General features: G+C 51.2%; 1 protein-coding gene across 1 annotated transcript in view; it reads left to right on the top strand.

Moving 5' to 3' along the window:
• The first annotated feature begins 1,086 nt into the window (after positions 1 to 1,086).
• The window catches only part of PLEKHG2 (pleckstrin homology and RhoGEF domain containing G2), a 32,695-nt gene continuing 17,544 nt past the window's right edge, over positions 1,087 to 16,237 (top strand). Inside the window, 4 exon segments of the mRNA XM_058196079.1 lie at positions 1,087 to 1,484; positions 12,177 to 12,345; positions 12,827 to 13,263; positions 13,805 to 13,905. Of these exon segments, the coding sequence (XP_058052062.1) occupies positions 12,297 to 12,345; positions 12,827 to 13,263; positions 13,805 to 13,905 (587 nt within the window). The 5' untranslated portion in view covers positions 1,087 to 1,484; positions 12,177 to 12,296.

The raw sequence follows: 16,237 nt of genomic DNA, 5'->3' as shown, positions 1-16,237 counted from the left end.
CCAAGCCAGGTGACTTGTGAGAGACCGTGTGTGTGTGTGTGTGTGTGTGTGTGTGTGTAAGGCTTGTAGGAAGGGACTCACCCCACACTGCCTCTCCTCTGAGTCAGAGGATCACCTGGGGACTTGTGTCTTCTCCCCCTTTTTTGATGCTATTGTCTAGAGAAAGTCTAGTGAAAAGAAGGACCAGCGGTGACATGCTAGCATCTTCCAACATTTGAGGTGCTGCTGCCCCAAAGAAGAGGGAGGGTCTACCTGTTCTCCAGAGCACCAGAAGGCAGGACAAGAAACAATGGATGGAAACTAATCAAGGAGAGAAGCAACCTGGAATTAAGGAGAAACTTCCTAACAGGGAGGACAATTAACCAGAGGAACAGAAATTCCCTCCAGAAGTTGTGGGTGTTCCATCACTGGAAGTTTTGAAGAAGAGATTGGACAACCATCTGTCTGAAATGATAGGGGGTCAGACTAGAAAACCTCCGAGGTCCCTTTTGACTCTGATTCTGTTATTCTATCATCTTAGAACATTCCATCAATGGAATAGAAGTTGTGGGTGTTCCATCTCCCGATGTTTTCAAGAAGAAAGAGACTGGATAGCCACGTGTCTGAAATGGCCCAGGGTCTCCTGCTTGAGCGGAGGGGTTGGACTAGAAGACCTCCAAGGTCCCTTCCAGCTCTATTCCGATTTTAATCGGGGAGCATCTTAGCCGAAAGAGGGACGGGGCCGCACCCCTGCAATCCTCAGGCAGCGCCAGCTTCCGTGGAAGCCCGTCCTCCGCCGCCTTCGCCCTCTCCCGCGTCTTCTCTACCTGCGAACAAAGGGTGGATCTAAGGCTGGTTCTCTCAGGGACCAGCGCTGGGGAGGAAGGAGTTAAAGCCCCCCCCCGCGCCCCCCAACAGGAAACTGCCTGGCAGGAGGGAGTGTGAGAGAATCCCCCTGCCCTCCCCCCTCGCAACGCTTCCCTTCCCACCCCTTTGCCTGCCCCTCCCTCCCCCCTCCCCCTTTCCCTGCATCTCCCAGCCTTCCAGCTGGAATCTGTTGCTCGCCTTGTCTGGGCTGCAGCCGCCGTGAAGCTCCTCTGGACCCCCCCTTGACCCCACCCCAAAATCTCCCCCGGCTCCCCATTCCCCCCTCTCCCACCCACCCACCCCCGGACCAGCAGCTCCGCAAGATGTGAGCCCGGGAGAGGCGGAGGAAGGAAGGCGGCTGGGGGGGCTGCCTTGGCCCCTTCCGCACCCAGGCTGGGAAAGGCGGAGAGGAGCGGAGCGGCGATGGAGGGAAGCGGCGCAGCCCGCCTCGGGGGTCGGCGTGGCGATTGCTAGGGGACCGCCGGGCGCTGCGAAGACCGGGGTCGTCGGCGCGGACGCCTCCGGGGATGGGTCGGAGCGAGAAGCCGGGAGGCGAATTCTTCTGACTCCCGCCCCCTCCCCGCCCTTGCCCAGGATTGCCCCGGGGCAGCCATCCCTTCCCAAGCCCGCTCTGGACGGTGAGTAATGTCCCTTGGAAGCGGGGATTTCCCACGGGCCCGATCCGCGCGTGGACGCGGCTCCTGCCGGGGATTAAGTTGGCGGGACTTCTGTGAAAGGTTTGGGGAGGGTCCCGTTTGATTCCTGGGGTGAAGAAGAGAGGAGGCGCGGAGGGCGTTTCAAACCCATCGTTACTCCCCCCCCACCCACGAATGTCTTGTGGGGGGAGATTGGGGGCTGTCCAGGGGCCTGCTTCCCCTCCTCTCTGCATTCAGGACTTGGGGGGGTAGCTAAAACGAGCTGCCACTCATCCACATCAGATGGGTGGCATTTGATTGGAAGGCTAGCTAAGGGGGAAGGAGCACCCCACATTCTGCCCCCTTCCTTGGTTGTTTCTGTTCCTGGAGTGGGGGCAAGAAGGAGAAGGTTTGGATGGATTGTGCACCTCAGGAAGGAAGTTCCTCAAAGGGCTGGAGAGCTGGGATGGAGCACTTTCTCTATGGGGCCTTTGATCTGAGGGGATTCCTTGTAGGAAAGGCCCCTCCTGAGTTGGGATTCCCAAAAATTGACTCCTATCCACAAGATTGCCTACTTGTCATCAGATATCCTGATGGTTTGGACCAGGGGTCTCCAACCTTGGCAACTTTAAGCCTGGAGGACTTCAACTCCCAGAATTCCCCAGCCAGCAAAGCTGAAGCCCTCCAGGCTTAAAGTTGCCAAGGTTGGAGACCCCTGCCCCAGATTCCTGCAGGGCTAACTAGTTTCTGGAAACCCACCTGAAGTTTTACACCTGGTCAAGAGCACAGCGTTTGGGGCTGCTAGAATTGGGCTTTGGGGGCTGAAAATACAGGTAGCCCTCTACTTACGACCACAATTGAGCCTAACATTTCTGTTACTAAGTGAGACAGTGGTTAATTGAGGTTTGCCCCATTTTATGACCTTTTCCTGCCACAGTTGTTAAGTGAATCTGGCTTCCCCATTGACTTTGCTTGTCAAAAATCGCAAAAGGGGATCACATGACCTCGGGATAGTCGTAAATAAAAAGCCAGTTGCCCAGCATCTGAATTCTGATCCTGGGGGGGGAGCCAAGAAGGTGACTACATAGATGCTACAAAATGGTCGTAAGGGTGAAAAATGCTCCTAAGGCCCTTTTTTTCAGTGCCATAACTTCTAACGGTCACTAAATGAGCGGTTTTAAGTCAAAAGCTCTCTGCAGACCCTGGAGATGAGGTTCAGTCCTGCCGGTTCCATTCTTCCACCAACAAACTGGGTTTTGGGGGGTTTTTTGCAAAAAAAAGTCTGCCTGCCAGCCATTCTACTTCTGCACAACTTCTTGGCTGGGGGGGGGAGGAGAGAAATCCAGGATTTTCTGTAAATGAGCTTTGTGTAACTCACTTGGGGCTGACTTTTGGGGGAAGGGGAGGGAGCTCCCTTGCCTTAGGGAGGGGGGAGGGAGGGAGGCAGATCTTGCCCCTCAGTGCTCCCAGCCTGGGACGGTCCCTTCTGTTGAATCCAGAGTGAGAAAGTTGGTGGCAATTTTGCAAGAATTGGAAAGAAAGGATCCTGGTTTAAGGCATGACTCTTCCTCCCAGCCATTGTTCCAAGAAACAGCAGAGCGAAGGGGATTCGGGTTACAAGAATTAAAGGAAAAGGAGGCACTTTATTGGAGTGCCAATCCTTAGGGAGCTAACTGGGGTTGTGCCCTGGTTTCACTCCTTGGGCTGGGTTGCCGATTCTTTGTTTCTGGGATTGAAGTAAAACTTCTTCGACCTCCGAGCATCCAAAGGGGAGGGGAAGGGCTGTGCCGGCCCTTTGCTTTGGAATCTCAGGAATCGTTTTTAGGAAAAGTGCTGGAAATTCTTTGCTTTGCGGCTGTTGCTAAGTTGCACCGCATTGGTTTGTTGCTTTAAGAGGGGGGGGGGTTGAGTGGCCCTGAAGACTGTGAGGAGGGGGAGAGGCTGCTCAGACTTAGGTCTACAGGTCCTGTGGCTTCCTTTCACTTTGGCCGGTGGGGGTGCTAGATGGGAACTGATTATTTTGGGGGAAGGAAGGAGACGGGGAACTTTTTGGGGTGCCTGCTGATGGGAGGGGAGGGGGACTGGGAAACAAAGAGACCCAAATGACTCGCAGGAAGAGGCGTGGAGAGTTGCCCAAAGTGGGCGCAAAGGGGTGTGGCGAAACCTGGAATTTGGAAGAGGGGGTGGCAGCGGCTGCCAGGTGGGCTCCCTGAGAAGCCGAAAGGGGGCAGGACCACCAGGTGGCCCATCCTCTTTGGCCAAGCTCTCCTTCCTTTCCTCCTCCTCCTCCTCCTCCTGCTCTGGACCGCCTCTCTCGTACTCTGGGCCCCTCCTTTGCCAGGCTTGTTGCTGGGGGGCCTGGCGAGGGGCTTTCTTGCAACTCTGTGGGCCTAGGACTGAAGCCTTCCTTGCCAGATTCCTTTCCCTGAAGACCCTGCAGTCTGCAGAGGTTCAGAGGTGCAGATAGTCCTCAATTTAAGGACCACAATCGAGCCCCAAATTTCTGTTGTTAAGTGAGACATTTGTTAGGCGAGTTTTGCTCCATTTTTACGATCTTTCTTGCCACGGTTGTTAAGTGAATCGGGCTTCCCCCTTGAGTTTGGCTTGTCAGGAGGTCGCAAAAGGGGATCACGTGACCCCGGGATGTTGCAACCGTCATAAATGTGGGCCAGTTGCCAAGTGTTTGAATTTTGATCACGTGACCCCCGGGGTTGCTGCCACGGTCGTAAGTGTGAAAAATGGTTATAAGTCACGTCTTTTCAGTGTTGTTGTAACTTTGACAAAGTTGGAACTTCACCGTAATAAATCCAGTCAACCCAAGGAGCATTGAATAACAGAATAAGAGTTCGGAAGGGACCTTGGAGGTCTTCTAGTCCAGCTCCCTGCTCAAGTGGGAGACCCCAGACCAATCCAGACAGGTGGCTGTCTAGACTCTTCTTAAAAGCCTTTGAATGGCCACTAAGCGAATGGTTGTAAGTCGAGAACTGCCTGAACAAGCTGTAAAGGAGCCGAAGCCCAGCAACTTCCTGCTCTGATCTGGCAAGACAGACAAACAAACAAGAGAATCCAGATTTTCTTCGGATACCAACCGCGGATACAGGAAGAGGAAGGCAGGCAGCAAAACTCACCTTCACGCAGTGTTGGGTGTGTGTGTGTTTTTAATGCCAGACGGACACACGTGTGATGCGTTGCTGTAATCGGGCCAGAGGCTGGGGACTAGCTCAGATTCGTGGTTTATGAGTGGGGGAAAAAATCAACCCAGCATCAGTTTAACCACCAGCATTCGGGTCTGGCCTTGAGACCCTTGGCTGACTTTGAGATTAGCACTTCTGGCTCAGCTGTTGCTGGCAATTCTGGTGAATCTCCCTTATTTGGACCCCTCCCTCTCCCCCCCCCCCAAATGGGCCTGCTCTGCTTGGGTCCTGATGACTCTCAGCGGGGTTAGGAGAAATGTTTGGTCCTTATTGTTGGAGACATTTCTTTCGATGGGAAAAACAGAATAACAATAAGAAAATAACAGAGTTGGAAATGGACCTTGGAGGTCTTCTAGTCCAACCCCCTGCTCAAGCTAGGAGACCTGGCTGGGGAATTCTGGGAGGTGAAGTCCACAAGTCTTAAAATTCCCAAGGTTGGACACTCGTGACTGTCCAGGGTCATCTTCAAAGCCTCCAGTGATGGAGCACCCACAATTTCTGGAGGAAAGTAGTTCCACTGGTTAATTGTCCTCACTGTCAGGAAATTTCTTAGTTCCAAAGAATTGCTTCTCTCCATGATGAGTTTCCATCCACTGCTTCTTGTCCTGCCTTCAGGTGCTTTGGAGCAGGGGTCTCCAACCTTGGTCCCTTTAAGACTTGTGGACTTCAACTCCCAAAGTCCCAAAGCTTTGCTGGCTGAGGGACTCTGGGAGTTGAAGTCCACAAGTCTTAAAGGGACCAAGGTTGGAGACCCCTGCTTTGGAGAATAGGTGGACACCCCTCCTTTGGGGGCAGCGGCAGCCCTTCAAATGCTGGAATACTGCTCTGTTCCAAATCGGGCTATGGAATTGGAGGCTCTACCCAGTTAGAGACTGGATAGGATTTGGGGTGCTCATAACTTTTCCTTTACATTTCAAAGGAAGATGCGTTCATCCCAGGTCGTGCTGCCTATGGAACAGCCCGCCGCTGGGACGAGGAGGAGCAGAGCTGGGACAGGGATCTTCCAAAACCTCCTTTCAAAAAAGATTCGGTTCTCTTGCGTTGTGCAATCGATCCTCACAGGAAAGGAGAAGATTTGTGGCTCAGGATTGAAATGAGGGGTCCTTGGCGCTCTCTGAGCTTAGTGGTTTTCTTGCAGACGTTTCATGACCCAACTAGGTAACATCATCAGTGCCAGCAGTAGAAGTTCTGCAGACCGGCTTGAAAGGGTGGTAGGGAAAATGTCGGAGGTGCCCCTTTTATTGTTCTACTTGGGAAGAGAGAAAAAAATAGGAACACAGCAGCAGCAGCGGTCCTGAGTCTTGGCAGCTCCTGGATTCCAAAAGCAGAAATTCCTGTGAGATTCCTGTCTTTCCGCACCAACTTGATCCCAGCTGACAGTGGGAGATTTTTATTTATTTATTTTTGTTTCTCGACTAATCCAGGCCCGTCTTTCTCCTTCTTCCACGGCCTGTTTTTCTTTTCTTTCTTTGTCTCTGGCCCTCTCCCTCCCTCCCTCCCTCCCTCCCTCTTCCCCCTCAAAAAGCATCAGCTGGAAAGTCCCGGGGTTCAGATTTCACCGTGAATGCTCCCGCCTGGGAATTCTGGAAGAGGAACAGCAACACCTCTTTGGGGGGGAGGGAGAGGCAGGCACCGAATTGGTTTAAATAAAGGCCTCTTTCAGGATTCCTGGAGAGCCTTGAGTTCAACATCTGCTGCTCCATGCAGGAATCCAGATGGAAAATGCTGCTTGAAGGGAGCCCATCACCTCTCGGGGTCATGGATCCCGCTGGCCGGCTGCTTTTCCTACTAGGATCAGGAACAGAACCTGCCTTTGTTTCCATTAATTCCATTCTTCCCGTTCTCCGGAATTAGAGCGAGCAGCTCTTCCCTCTCTTGTCCCAAAGGTGATCTAATTAGAATAGCATAGAATAGAATAGTAGAGTAGAGTAGAGTAGAATAGATTTTTTTATTGGCCAAGTGTGATTGGACACACAAGGAATTTGTCTTGGTGCATACGCTCTTAGCATAATCCTCAGATCCTAAGTTGAGGATTATCTCTACATTTTTTTCCAAAAGGTAATTGGACTTTCTTGGTTTCTTTCTTCTTTCGCTTCTCGTCCAAGAAACGTCTTCAGTTGTGAAGAGGAAGAAATATGAATTGAAGAAGCTTCTTGGACGAGAAGCGAAATGTCTTCAAAGGAAAAAAGAAACCAAGGAAGTCCAGTTGCCCTTTGGGGAAAAATGTAGAGGTAATCCTCATCTTAGGATCCCAATTGGGCCCAAAAAATTATGCTGCTAAGTGAGAAATTTGTTAAGTGAGCCTTGCCCCATTTTACGGCTTTTCTTCACACATTTGTTAAGTGAGTCATTGCAGTTGTTATGTGGTCATTAAGTGGATCCGGCTTCCCCATTGACTTGGCTTGTCAGAAGGTCGCAAAGTGGGATCAGTGACCCTGGGACACTGTGACCGTCATAAATACGAACCAGTTGCCAAATATCCAAATGTAAATCACGGAGCCGTAGGAGATGCTGCGACGGTCATAAGTGTGAAGAATGCCAGGAGTTCCTTTTTCAGTTCTGTTCTAACTTTGAACGGTCACTGAGTGAACTGTTGTAAGTAGAGGACTGCTTGTACCTGTGGGACACGCATGACTTGGAGCAGGGGTCTCCAACCTTGGCAACTTTAAGCCTGGTGGACTTCAACTCCCAGAATTCCCCATCTGGGGAAGTTGAAGTCCGCCAGGCTTAAAGTTGCCACGTTTGGAGACCCCTGACCTGGGGGACTGAGACTCCATAGACATTCCTTCACCCTTGTTTCGTGGGCAGCCTTTGGAGACCTTTGAAGGGGCTCTTGGGCCTGCTCTCCTCCCAACTCCACTTGCTTCTTTCCCAGGTCCTGATTCTCCCCACTGTCCCCTCCTGACCCCCTCCCAGTTCCTGTGATCCCTCCTTAAAGTGTGGCACACCAAACCAGACTCCAGATGGGGGCTGGCCCACGCAGAGGGAAAAGGGTGAAAGAATTCCCAGGACTTAAATCCTCCTTCTGTTGATGCAGCTGAAATAAAAAGAGCTGCTTTTGCCGTTTTCCAGCCCCGTCGTGCCAGGCCACTGACTCACGGTCTGTTTGCAGGCCCCCCCCCCGCATGATTCCCTTAGCTGGGAGGACTGGGAAGAGGGAGGACGGCATCTTTCCAACTCCATAATTCCCGGATAAATGCCACAGTCAAAGGTGCCACACCTGGAATTAAAGGAGAAGCCTGTCCGCCTGCAGAGGAATTTTTTTTTTTAATTTAGATTTTTATCCCGCCTTTATTACTTACGCAAGTAATAAAGTAATTCAAGGTAGCAAATACACCTAATATTCCTCCCTCCTGCTATTTTCCCAATAACAACAGCCTTGTGAGGTGGGTTGTGCTCAGAGAGAGTGACTGGCCCAAAGCGGTTTTTCAAGGCTGATCTGGAACTAGAACTCACCATTTCCTGGCGATTGGCCCAAAGTCACCCAGCTGGCTTTCATGCCTAAGGCTGAATTAGAACTCACCGTCTCCTGCTTTCTAATCCAGACCCAGGTGTGTCCAACCTGCAGCCTGTGGGTTGTGTGCATTCCTGAGCATCTTGCAATGCAGCCCAACAAGGTATAGTAAAAAATCTGAAAATAATAAAGTAGCGTTGTTATTTATATACATTAACTGCAATGTATATTTTATATAAGGCCCAAACATTGCATGAGGCCCAGGCAAGCCAAAAGTTTGGACGGCATCAAATGGGATGTTAGCACAGACATGACCTCATCTTAGCTGAAGGAGGCTGATATCTCCGCTTCCTACTCCTGTTTGGAGAAGTTAAGCCACAGAAGGCATCTGTCACGCAGAAGATAATTTGAGCCCCTGGAGGGTTCTCCTGCTTGGAGGCTTCAGGAGCCCAACAGATGTGGGACAGGCACGTCATCTGGAAGAAACGTTGATGAAGCTTTACCAAAGCAAGCTGCTTTCCCTCCTCAGCTGGAGGATTCTGGGAGTTGAAGTCCACTCTTCTTAAAGCCAACAAGGTTGAAGATCACTATTCTTGACCAAGGTTCTTCAAATTTGGCAGCTTTAAGACTTACGGACTTTCACTCCCAGAATTCCCCAACACGAATGCATTCTTTTTGACACGAATCCTCCTTTTGTGGACTGCTTATTCTCTTGCAATCCTTTCCTCTACAATCTCTCTTCTCTAGGAGGCAGGAGAAAAGAAACAGGAACGGCTGGCTGGCTGGCTGGCTGGAGAATTCTGGGAACTGAAGTCCACGAGACTTAAAGTTGGCCAGGTTTGGAGGCCTCTGCTCTAGAACAAGGACAAGACCCACCCTCGATGCTCTGGAGAGCAAGCCTTGCAAAGGATTCCCTGGCTTAGGCCACCAAGGCAGGGAAAGCCAAGAAGAGATTATCCAGGAGAGAAATGATCCTTTTTCTTTCCCAGCAGAGCTTCTGCCTTCCGGAGCTACCAAAGTTAGGAAAGGACATTGCCCAGCCCAGTCGCCAAGAAAGCAAAGGACAGTGGGGGGGAGGGGCTACTGGTGGGGGGCTCCTTGGTCGACCAGAAAGCCCCCCCCCCTCCTCTGCAAACGCTCTGCCTTTAAACAGGAGGGAAAGGACACTACTGCATTTTAATTTCCGCCCCACACTGAACCTTCGCTCCGTCTTCCCAAGAGAGCCCTTATGTCTCCCTCCCTTTTTTTTTTTTTTGAGAGTTGGCCAAGGCTTCCCCCACCAGCTGCTGGTCGAAGGAATGTCGGAATGTCGCTTTTGTCCAGCTCAACGCCAAATTGGATTTGGAAAAGCAAACCAGCAACTTTTTCTCAAGCATTTCACACGTTGTTTTTCCTCCACCTCCTCTTCTCCTCTTTAAGGAGCTTTTTCCTGCCATCGGTTCTTCTCAGACCGAGCAACTTCAGGTAGCCTCTTGCAAGCAAGGGCCAGGTTGAAGGAGGCTTCGCTGCCCCCTCCTCAAATGGTCATTTTTGGCTGGAGGAGCCTTGAGCCAGACGCATGGCCTGCAAAACTCTGGTGGGGTTTTTTTTTTAATTTTCTTTGGACCTTCCTTTGTTTTTCCTTCTTTGGGGTCCCAGCCACAGACCCCCTACGCTCCTTTTCAGCATCCTGCTTTTCTTTCCTTTATGTCTTTTTTTCTTCATCTTTCCCCACTTAGCGTTTTGGTAACCCCACCCTCCCTGACACTGATGATGATCCCTAGGTGGGTCATGAAATGTCTGCAAGAAAACCACTAAGCTCAGAGAGCACCAAGGACCCCAAAAGCCAATCCTGGGCCACAAAGGCTGTCTTCTACTGGAAACCCAGCATGGAGGTAGTCGATTCAGGGGGAAGGAAAGGTCCAGGAAGGTCCAGGGGGTGAGATGTGAGCTCTCCTGCCCCACTTCTGGAAGGTGGGTGCAGAGGGAGGAGAAGAGCTCAGGAAGAGGCTTTGGAGGGCAAGGAAACCAATGTCTTTTCTTGTTTATTTTTAATGTTGGGAAATGGGGAAAAAAAACCTTGTGCATGAGGGTACAATTTAATTTATGTAAATCGGCAGCCTGCTCCTTTTCCCACACTCCGGCCAGCGGAGAGCGGGACGAGACAATATTAAAAAGCAAACAGAACTCAGACATCCGTTGAAGCCAATGCGCCGGCATCGAAGGGTATTTTTGGCCCTGGCTGAGGAATCAGAAAGTTGGTATCTGGGGCACCCCAGTTTGGAGAGTCACCAAGTGGGGCTGAATTCTAGTCAGCATCCCCCCCCCTCCCTCCAAACCTTTTGCCAAAAGAAAAGAAAAGGATGGGAACCGTGGAGAACTGCGAAGTACGGACGGAATTGAGCCCCAAATTTCTGTCGCTAAGAGAGACAGTCCTTAAGTGAGTTTGGCTCCGTTTTACGACCTTTTTTGCCACAGTTGTCCAGTGAATCAACGTCATTGTTCAGTTAGCGACATGGTTGTTAAGTGAATCTGGCTACCCGTTGACTTTGCTTGGGAGAAGGTCGCCACTATGTTCAGTGCCGTTGTAACTTTGAACGGACACTAAACAAATGGTTGTAAGTTGAGGTCTACCTATAACTGAGGTTATCCATCTTTGCAGCTGATGCCCCAAAGCCAGAGAGCCAATTCCGTACCGTAAACCAGGGCCTGCCACTGTTTTTATTCTGTTTTTTCCTAAACAGCTGCCTTTCCAATCAGGAATGGACCTTCTTGCAATTATTCATGGGTTTTCCTTCTCACAATCCTCCTGGGGCCACAGCATGGGTGAAATGCTCCTGGTGGTGGCGGGTGGTTCGGTAGCAAAAATCCCTGCCCCCCCCTTGCCCCCCCCCCATGCCCAGCTGAGCCGCGCGATCATCAGAGGTTTTTTTTTTATATACTTTTAAAAACATTTTTTCTTCAGGCCAAAAAAAAAAGCTTTTAAAAGTAAAAAAAAAAACCTCTGATGATCGTGCGGCTCAGCTGGGATCATCAGAACCCTTTCAAAGAGTGTTTTCTATAAGCTCTTCCGCGGAAGAGGCTGTAAAAAAAATGCTTTTAAAAGTAAAAAAAAAAAGTTGGCCACGCCCACCCAGTCACATTACCACCACCACCCCAAGCCACGCCCACAGAACCGGTAGTAAAAAATGGTACATTTCACCACTGGGCCATAGGAGTGTTGCGGTCCCACCACATCGGGAGATGGGCTTATCCCCCTGACCCAATACGGACACAGAAGAGAGGCTGCGGCCGTGTATCTTCTCACCCAAGTGGCCCACTGCACAACTGGCCCCAAGCTGGTTTGCCTGCAGGGCTGGCACTCCGATTTAGCTGCACAGCTGGCCCCAAGCTAGCTTGTCTGCATGGCTGCCAGCAAGCTGGTTTGGCTGCACAGCTGCCACTAAGTAGGTTTGGTTGCAGACCTGGCACCAAGCTGCACAGCTGGCAGCAGTGGGTCCTCGCTGAAAAGATGCAGAGAGTTGGGACCCAGATGTTAAAGTGCCGATAGCCAAAGGGCTACCTAGCCACCCATTGCTGTCCTTTCCGTGGCCCTTTGGCCAATCTGGGGAGCAGGATGGTCTTCTTGACCGCCAGGGTTGTCAGAAGGCTGCCCCTGACTCCTCCCGCAGGGTGGTGGGCGTGTGGCGGCTCTCCTGCCTCTTTGTGCCTCAACTGGGTTGCTCAGCCAGGGGTGCCAGCCCAGGAGATCCGATGCCTGCCGGTCCTTTTCTCTTCCAGGAATCCTGCGCTGGCTCCGTTCAGACCCTGCCTTCAATTGATTCTTTTGTTGCCCGCTCCCAGAGAACTCTGGTTACAACAAGAATGCCTGGTTTTGTGTGTGTGTGTGTCTGGGTACACAATTGAAGTGACACGATATTCATTCATTCGTATGACACTTTCACATCATATTTCGGTAAAAAAGGAACATGGTGGTAAAATGCCAAATATAGAATATGAAGTCTGAACTCTTAACAGGAAGATTACAAACATAGGTCTAAATTGCAAATATAACTTGATTTGTTGCAGCTGGGAGATCTCCCTGACAGCCTCCGTTTTATCACTCTCGACACTGCTGTGCAACCCAGCAACCCAGCGTTTGTGACTCCCTCCCTCCCAGGAGAAGTGCCCGGGGACCCCAGCCTCACCATGCCCGAAGGCGCCTGCCGGGGCAGCACCAAGGAAAGAGGCATCCCAGGTTAGTCGTGGCTCCCCTGTTGCTTTCACCCAGATGCCTGGAAAAGGGGGAAGAACCCCGGTCCCAAATCTGGGCTCCGATTCTGGTTTGTCTTCCAGGGTTTGTGCACGGCTATTGTGGCCGTTGCGAGCCTGACTTTCTTTCTCCCCCTTTGACGGAGGGAGGGAGGGAGGTGGAGAGCGGAGAAGGGGCAGGGTGGGTGGGGGGGTTCCCTTTCTTTGCACGCTGAGCCTCCCAGGATGCCTTGCAAGAGAAACCACAGCTTTGAAAGGTGAGAAAAAAAACCCACAAAGGATGTGAAGAGGCAGGAAGCAGCTTTTTTTTTTTATTGTTCTAAGGGTGAAAAGAGCGAGGGAGGGGGAAACCAGCTACCCTCCCTAACACCAAGTGGGCTCCTCACCTGTGCGCCCCCCACAACAAGGCCGGGGTGTGTGTGTGTGTTCTGGGGAAGTGACTGCAGACCCTGTTGCTTCCTCCCCAGCAGCCCCCAGGCCCTCCTCTACCTCCTCGCTGGCTGGAATCGGGACCAAGATGGCGTCGGACCCCATTCTGGGCAGCTGCACGTCGGTGAACACCGTCTGCTCGGACAGCGACCGCCCCGTCAGCCTCAGCTCCTCGGCCTCCTCCGCCTCTTTGCAGGATGGCTCCAGCGCCTTCGGCAGCAGCATCGGACTAGGGGGCTGCCCTCCTCCTTACTCCCAGCAAAACGGCAGTGACATCAGCCTGGATCTGACCCCCGTGACGCTGCTGGACCGGCTGGCGGACACCCCGGGAGACGGGCAGCAGTGCTGTGGCTGGGCGCCGGGTCCCGGCCGGGCCAAAGAACGCCGGATCAAGCTGTCCCATCTGGACCGGGTGGTGCTGGAGATTGTGGAAACCGAACAGGCTTACGTCCGGGATCTCAGGAGCATCGTGGAGGTAGGAGGGCAGGAGGAGGGGGGGCGACTTTGGAGCTCACAAAGGGGCTTTGGAGCAACTCCTGACTCCGACTCATTACAGCAGCCGCATCCTGTCCGGGAAATTCTCGGCTGTGGCTTTCAGAGTCGGGTTTTCCCAGACGTGCCAACATGACATCTCTATGGAACCCTGACAGTGACTCTTTAAAGCAGCCACATCCTCTCCTGGATCGCTGGCAATGGCTCAGTTCCTTGAAACTGAGATTCTGGGAGTTGATACCCATCCATTTTAGAGCTGCTCTTGCAATAGCCCGTGCAACAGTCCTGTGAGGTTGGCCAGGCTGGGGGAGAAAGAACGTCTTACAAAAGCTGTGCTGTTCCAGCAGCTCCCCTCCCCCGAGGGGAGATACAGCAACCCAGCCTGTGTGTGTGTGTGTACATGTGTGTTCCTGCCTTCTCTCGCAGACGACCCAAGGGCTCTTGCAGAAGAGGGTCTGCGTGTTTGCATAGGTTGTCTGCTGTATCTTAATGGGGTGATGTGCCCCCCTTTCCTTCCTGCACAGGATTACCTGGGCTGCATTATCGACTGTGGACAGGTGTCTCTGAAACCGGAACAAGTCGGCGCTTTATTTTGCAACATCGAGGACATTTACGAATTCAACAGGTGAGGTGGGACGTCTCTTGGCTCAGGCGGGGGAGGGTCAGTCGGTCTTGGAGGGCAAAATATATGTTGGTTTGTTTATTTATTTATCCAATTTATTGGCCACCCACCTTACCGCAGGATAATGCTGGGCAGCTTACAGTACAGGTAGTCCTCGATTTATGACCACAGTTGAGCCCCAAACTTCTGTTGTTAAGCGAGATAGTTGTTAAATAAATTTGGCCCCATTTTACGACCTTCCTTGCCATGGCTGTTAAGTGAACCGCTTGCACTTGTTAAGTTAGTAACATGGTCATTAAGTGAACCTGGCTTCCCCATTGACTTTGCTTGTCAGAAGGTCGCAAAAGGGGATCCTGTGACCCCTCCCGGGGCCACTGCAACCGTCATATGTACATGCCAGTGTCCAGATTTTGATCCCGTGATCAAGGGGTTGCTGCAATGGTTGTAAGTGTGAAAAATGGTCGTAAGTCACTTCTTTCAGTGCCGTTGTAACTTTGAATGGTCACTAAACAAACTCTTGTAAGTTGAGGACTGCCTGTGTTAAAAAATGAAACTATATAAAATGTTGATGATGATTTTCCTGGGCTGAAGGGGGAAGGCCTGGCCCCAATCTTGTTTTCCTTTGCCTGCCAGACAATCCCCCTCCTCACCCCTCCCTCCTCTAAGATTTTAATACCCCACCAGGATCTCATCCGAGTTCCTGGCAGCCTTCTTGTTTTCCTTTCTTTCTTTCTTGTTTTTTTTTGCTGGTGGCCCTGAACTCAGCAGAGTTTCCTTCTGCTTTTGATTTTCGGTGAAGGGCCTGGAATTCAGCAAGGAAGGGCCGGGCATAAATATTTAAGGCGATGTCTCATAAAAGGGGATCTCGAATAAGTCGACCTCATAACTTCTGGGGGATTTATGGCCATGTGAATCGGCTTTGGACCAGCACCAAGACTTTTCTGGGACAGGGAAAAGACGGAGGTCTGGCTCATGGGGGAGAGTCATCGCCAAGCTTTTCTTAGAAGACTTTGTGGTCCTGAGTCACCTGGAGCAGAAGACGGCAATCGACAGGACGCTGTGGCCGAGTGGAAGAAATAAATTTTGTGGCCCAGGAGAAAAATAATTCCTCCAACAAGAGAAATAATTTTCCGGCCAGAAGGATTTAAAAGGAAGCTTTGCGGTTACAAGAAGCGTGGCGACTTGGTATGCCAGGCGCCTCCGATGCCAGCCTCGACCGAAGCCGGCAACCCAAGTCCTACCTTGGAGGCTGTTTTTCCCCAAAGATAGAACAACTCATGGTTGGGTGGCCTTGGAAGACATTATCCCCAGCTTCTTCCCTCCCAGCGTGGGGTTCTCTGGGCCAGGGATTTTCATACAGAAAGTCCTTGTTTTCCTGGGGTCTCCAAGGAAGGTTGGCCAAAGACGCATTTTGCCCCTCTTCTGCAGCAGTGGGAGATGGCTTGCAAGATGGACACAAGTCCAAAACATACGAAGAACAATTGTGGAAATTGGGAATGTCTAGATTCATGAAAAGAAAGATTAAGAGTGATATGATAGAAATCTTCCAATATTTGAGGGGCTGCCACGATGAAGAGCGGGTCAACTCTATACTCCAAAGCAGGGGTCTCCAGCTTTGCTGGCTGAGGAATTCTGGGAATTGAAGTCCAAAAATCTTAAAGTTGCCAAGGTTGGAGACCTCTGCTCCGAAGCACCTGAAGGCCAGGACAAGAAGCAATGGATGGAAACACATCAAGGAGAAAAGCAACCTGGAATTAAAGATGGACGGACATTTGGATAGATAGATGGATGGATGGACATTTGGATGGATGGATGGATGGATGGATGGAAGAATGGACATTTGGATGAATGGATGGACATTTGGATGGATGGATGGATGGACATTTGGATGGATGGATGGATGGACATTTGGATGGATGGATGGATGGATGGATGGATGGACATTTGGATGGATGGATGGATGGATGGATGGATGGACATTTAGATGGATGGATGGATGGATGGACATTTGGATGGATGGATGGATGGATGGATGAACGGACATTTGGATGGATGGATGGAGTTTGCCAGGGCTACCTTGAACCTTGGTCAGCTGTGTATGGTGCAAAATATTGGAGGAACATCCAGTTGATGGTAGACATGAACTGATCCTGGGTTAATTCTCCCAATACTTTTTAGTTCCCCATTGTATTTTTGCAAGAAGAATAAACTGGAGAGGAATACCGAATCCACCTCCCTCCCTCCCTGAGGACGGTGTGTTTAATTCCCCTCGGTCCATCATCCTGCCTTGGCGGAAAATCTCTATTTTCCTTGCTTCAGCATCTTGCTTTCCGAG

The sequence above is a fragment of the Ahaetulla prasina genome, chromosome 10, assembly GCF_028640845.1.
Source record: "Ahaetulla prasina isolate Xishuangbanna chromosome 10, ASM2864084v1, whole genome shotgun sequence".
Taxonomy (NCBI): Eukaryota; Metazoa; Chordata; class Lepidosauria; order Squamata; family Colubridae; genus Ahaetulla; species Ahaetulla prasina.
This window is presented reverse-complemented; position numbering and strand designations above follow the sequence as displayed.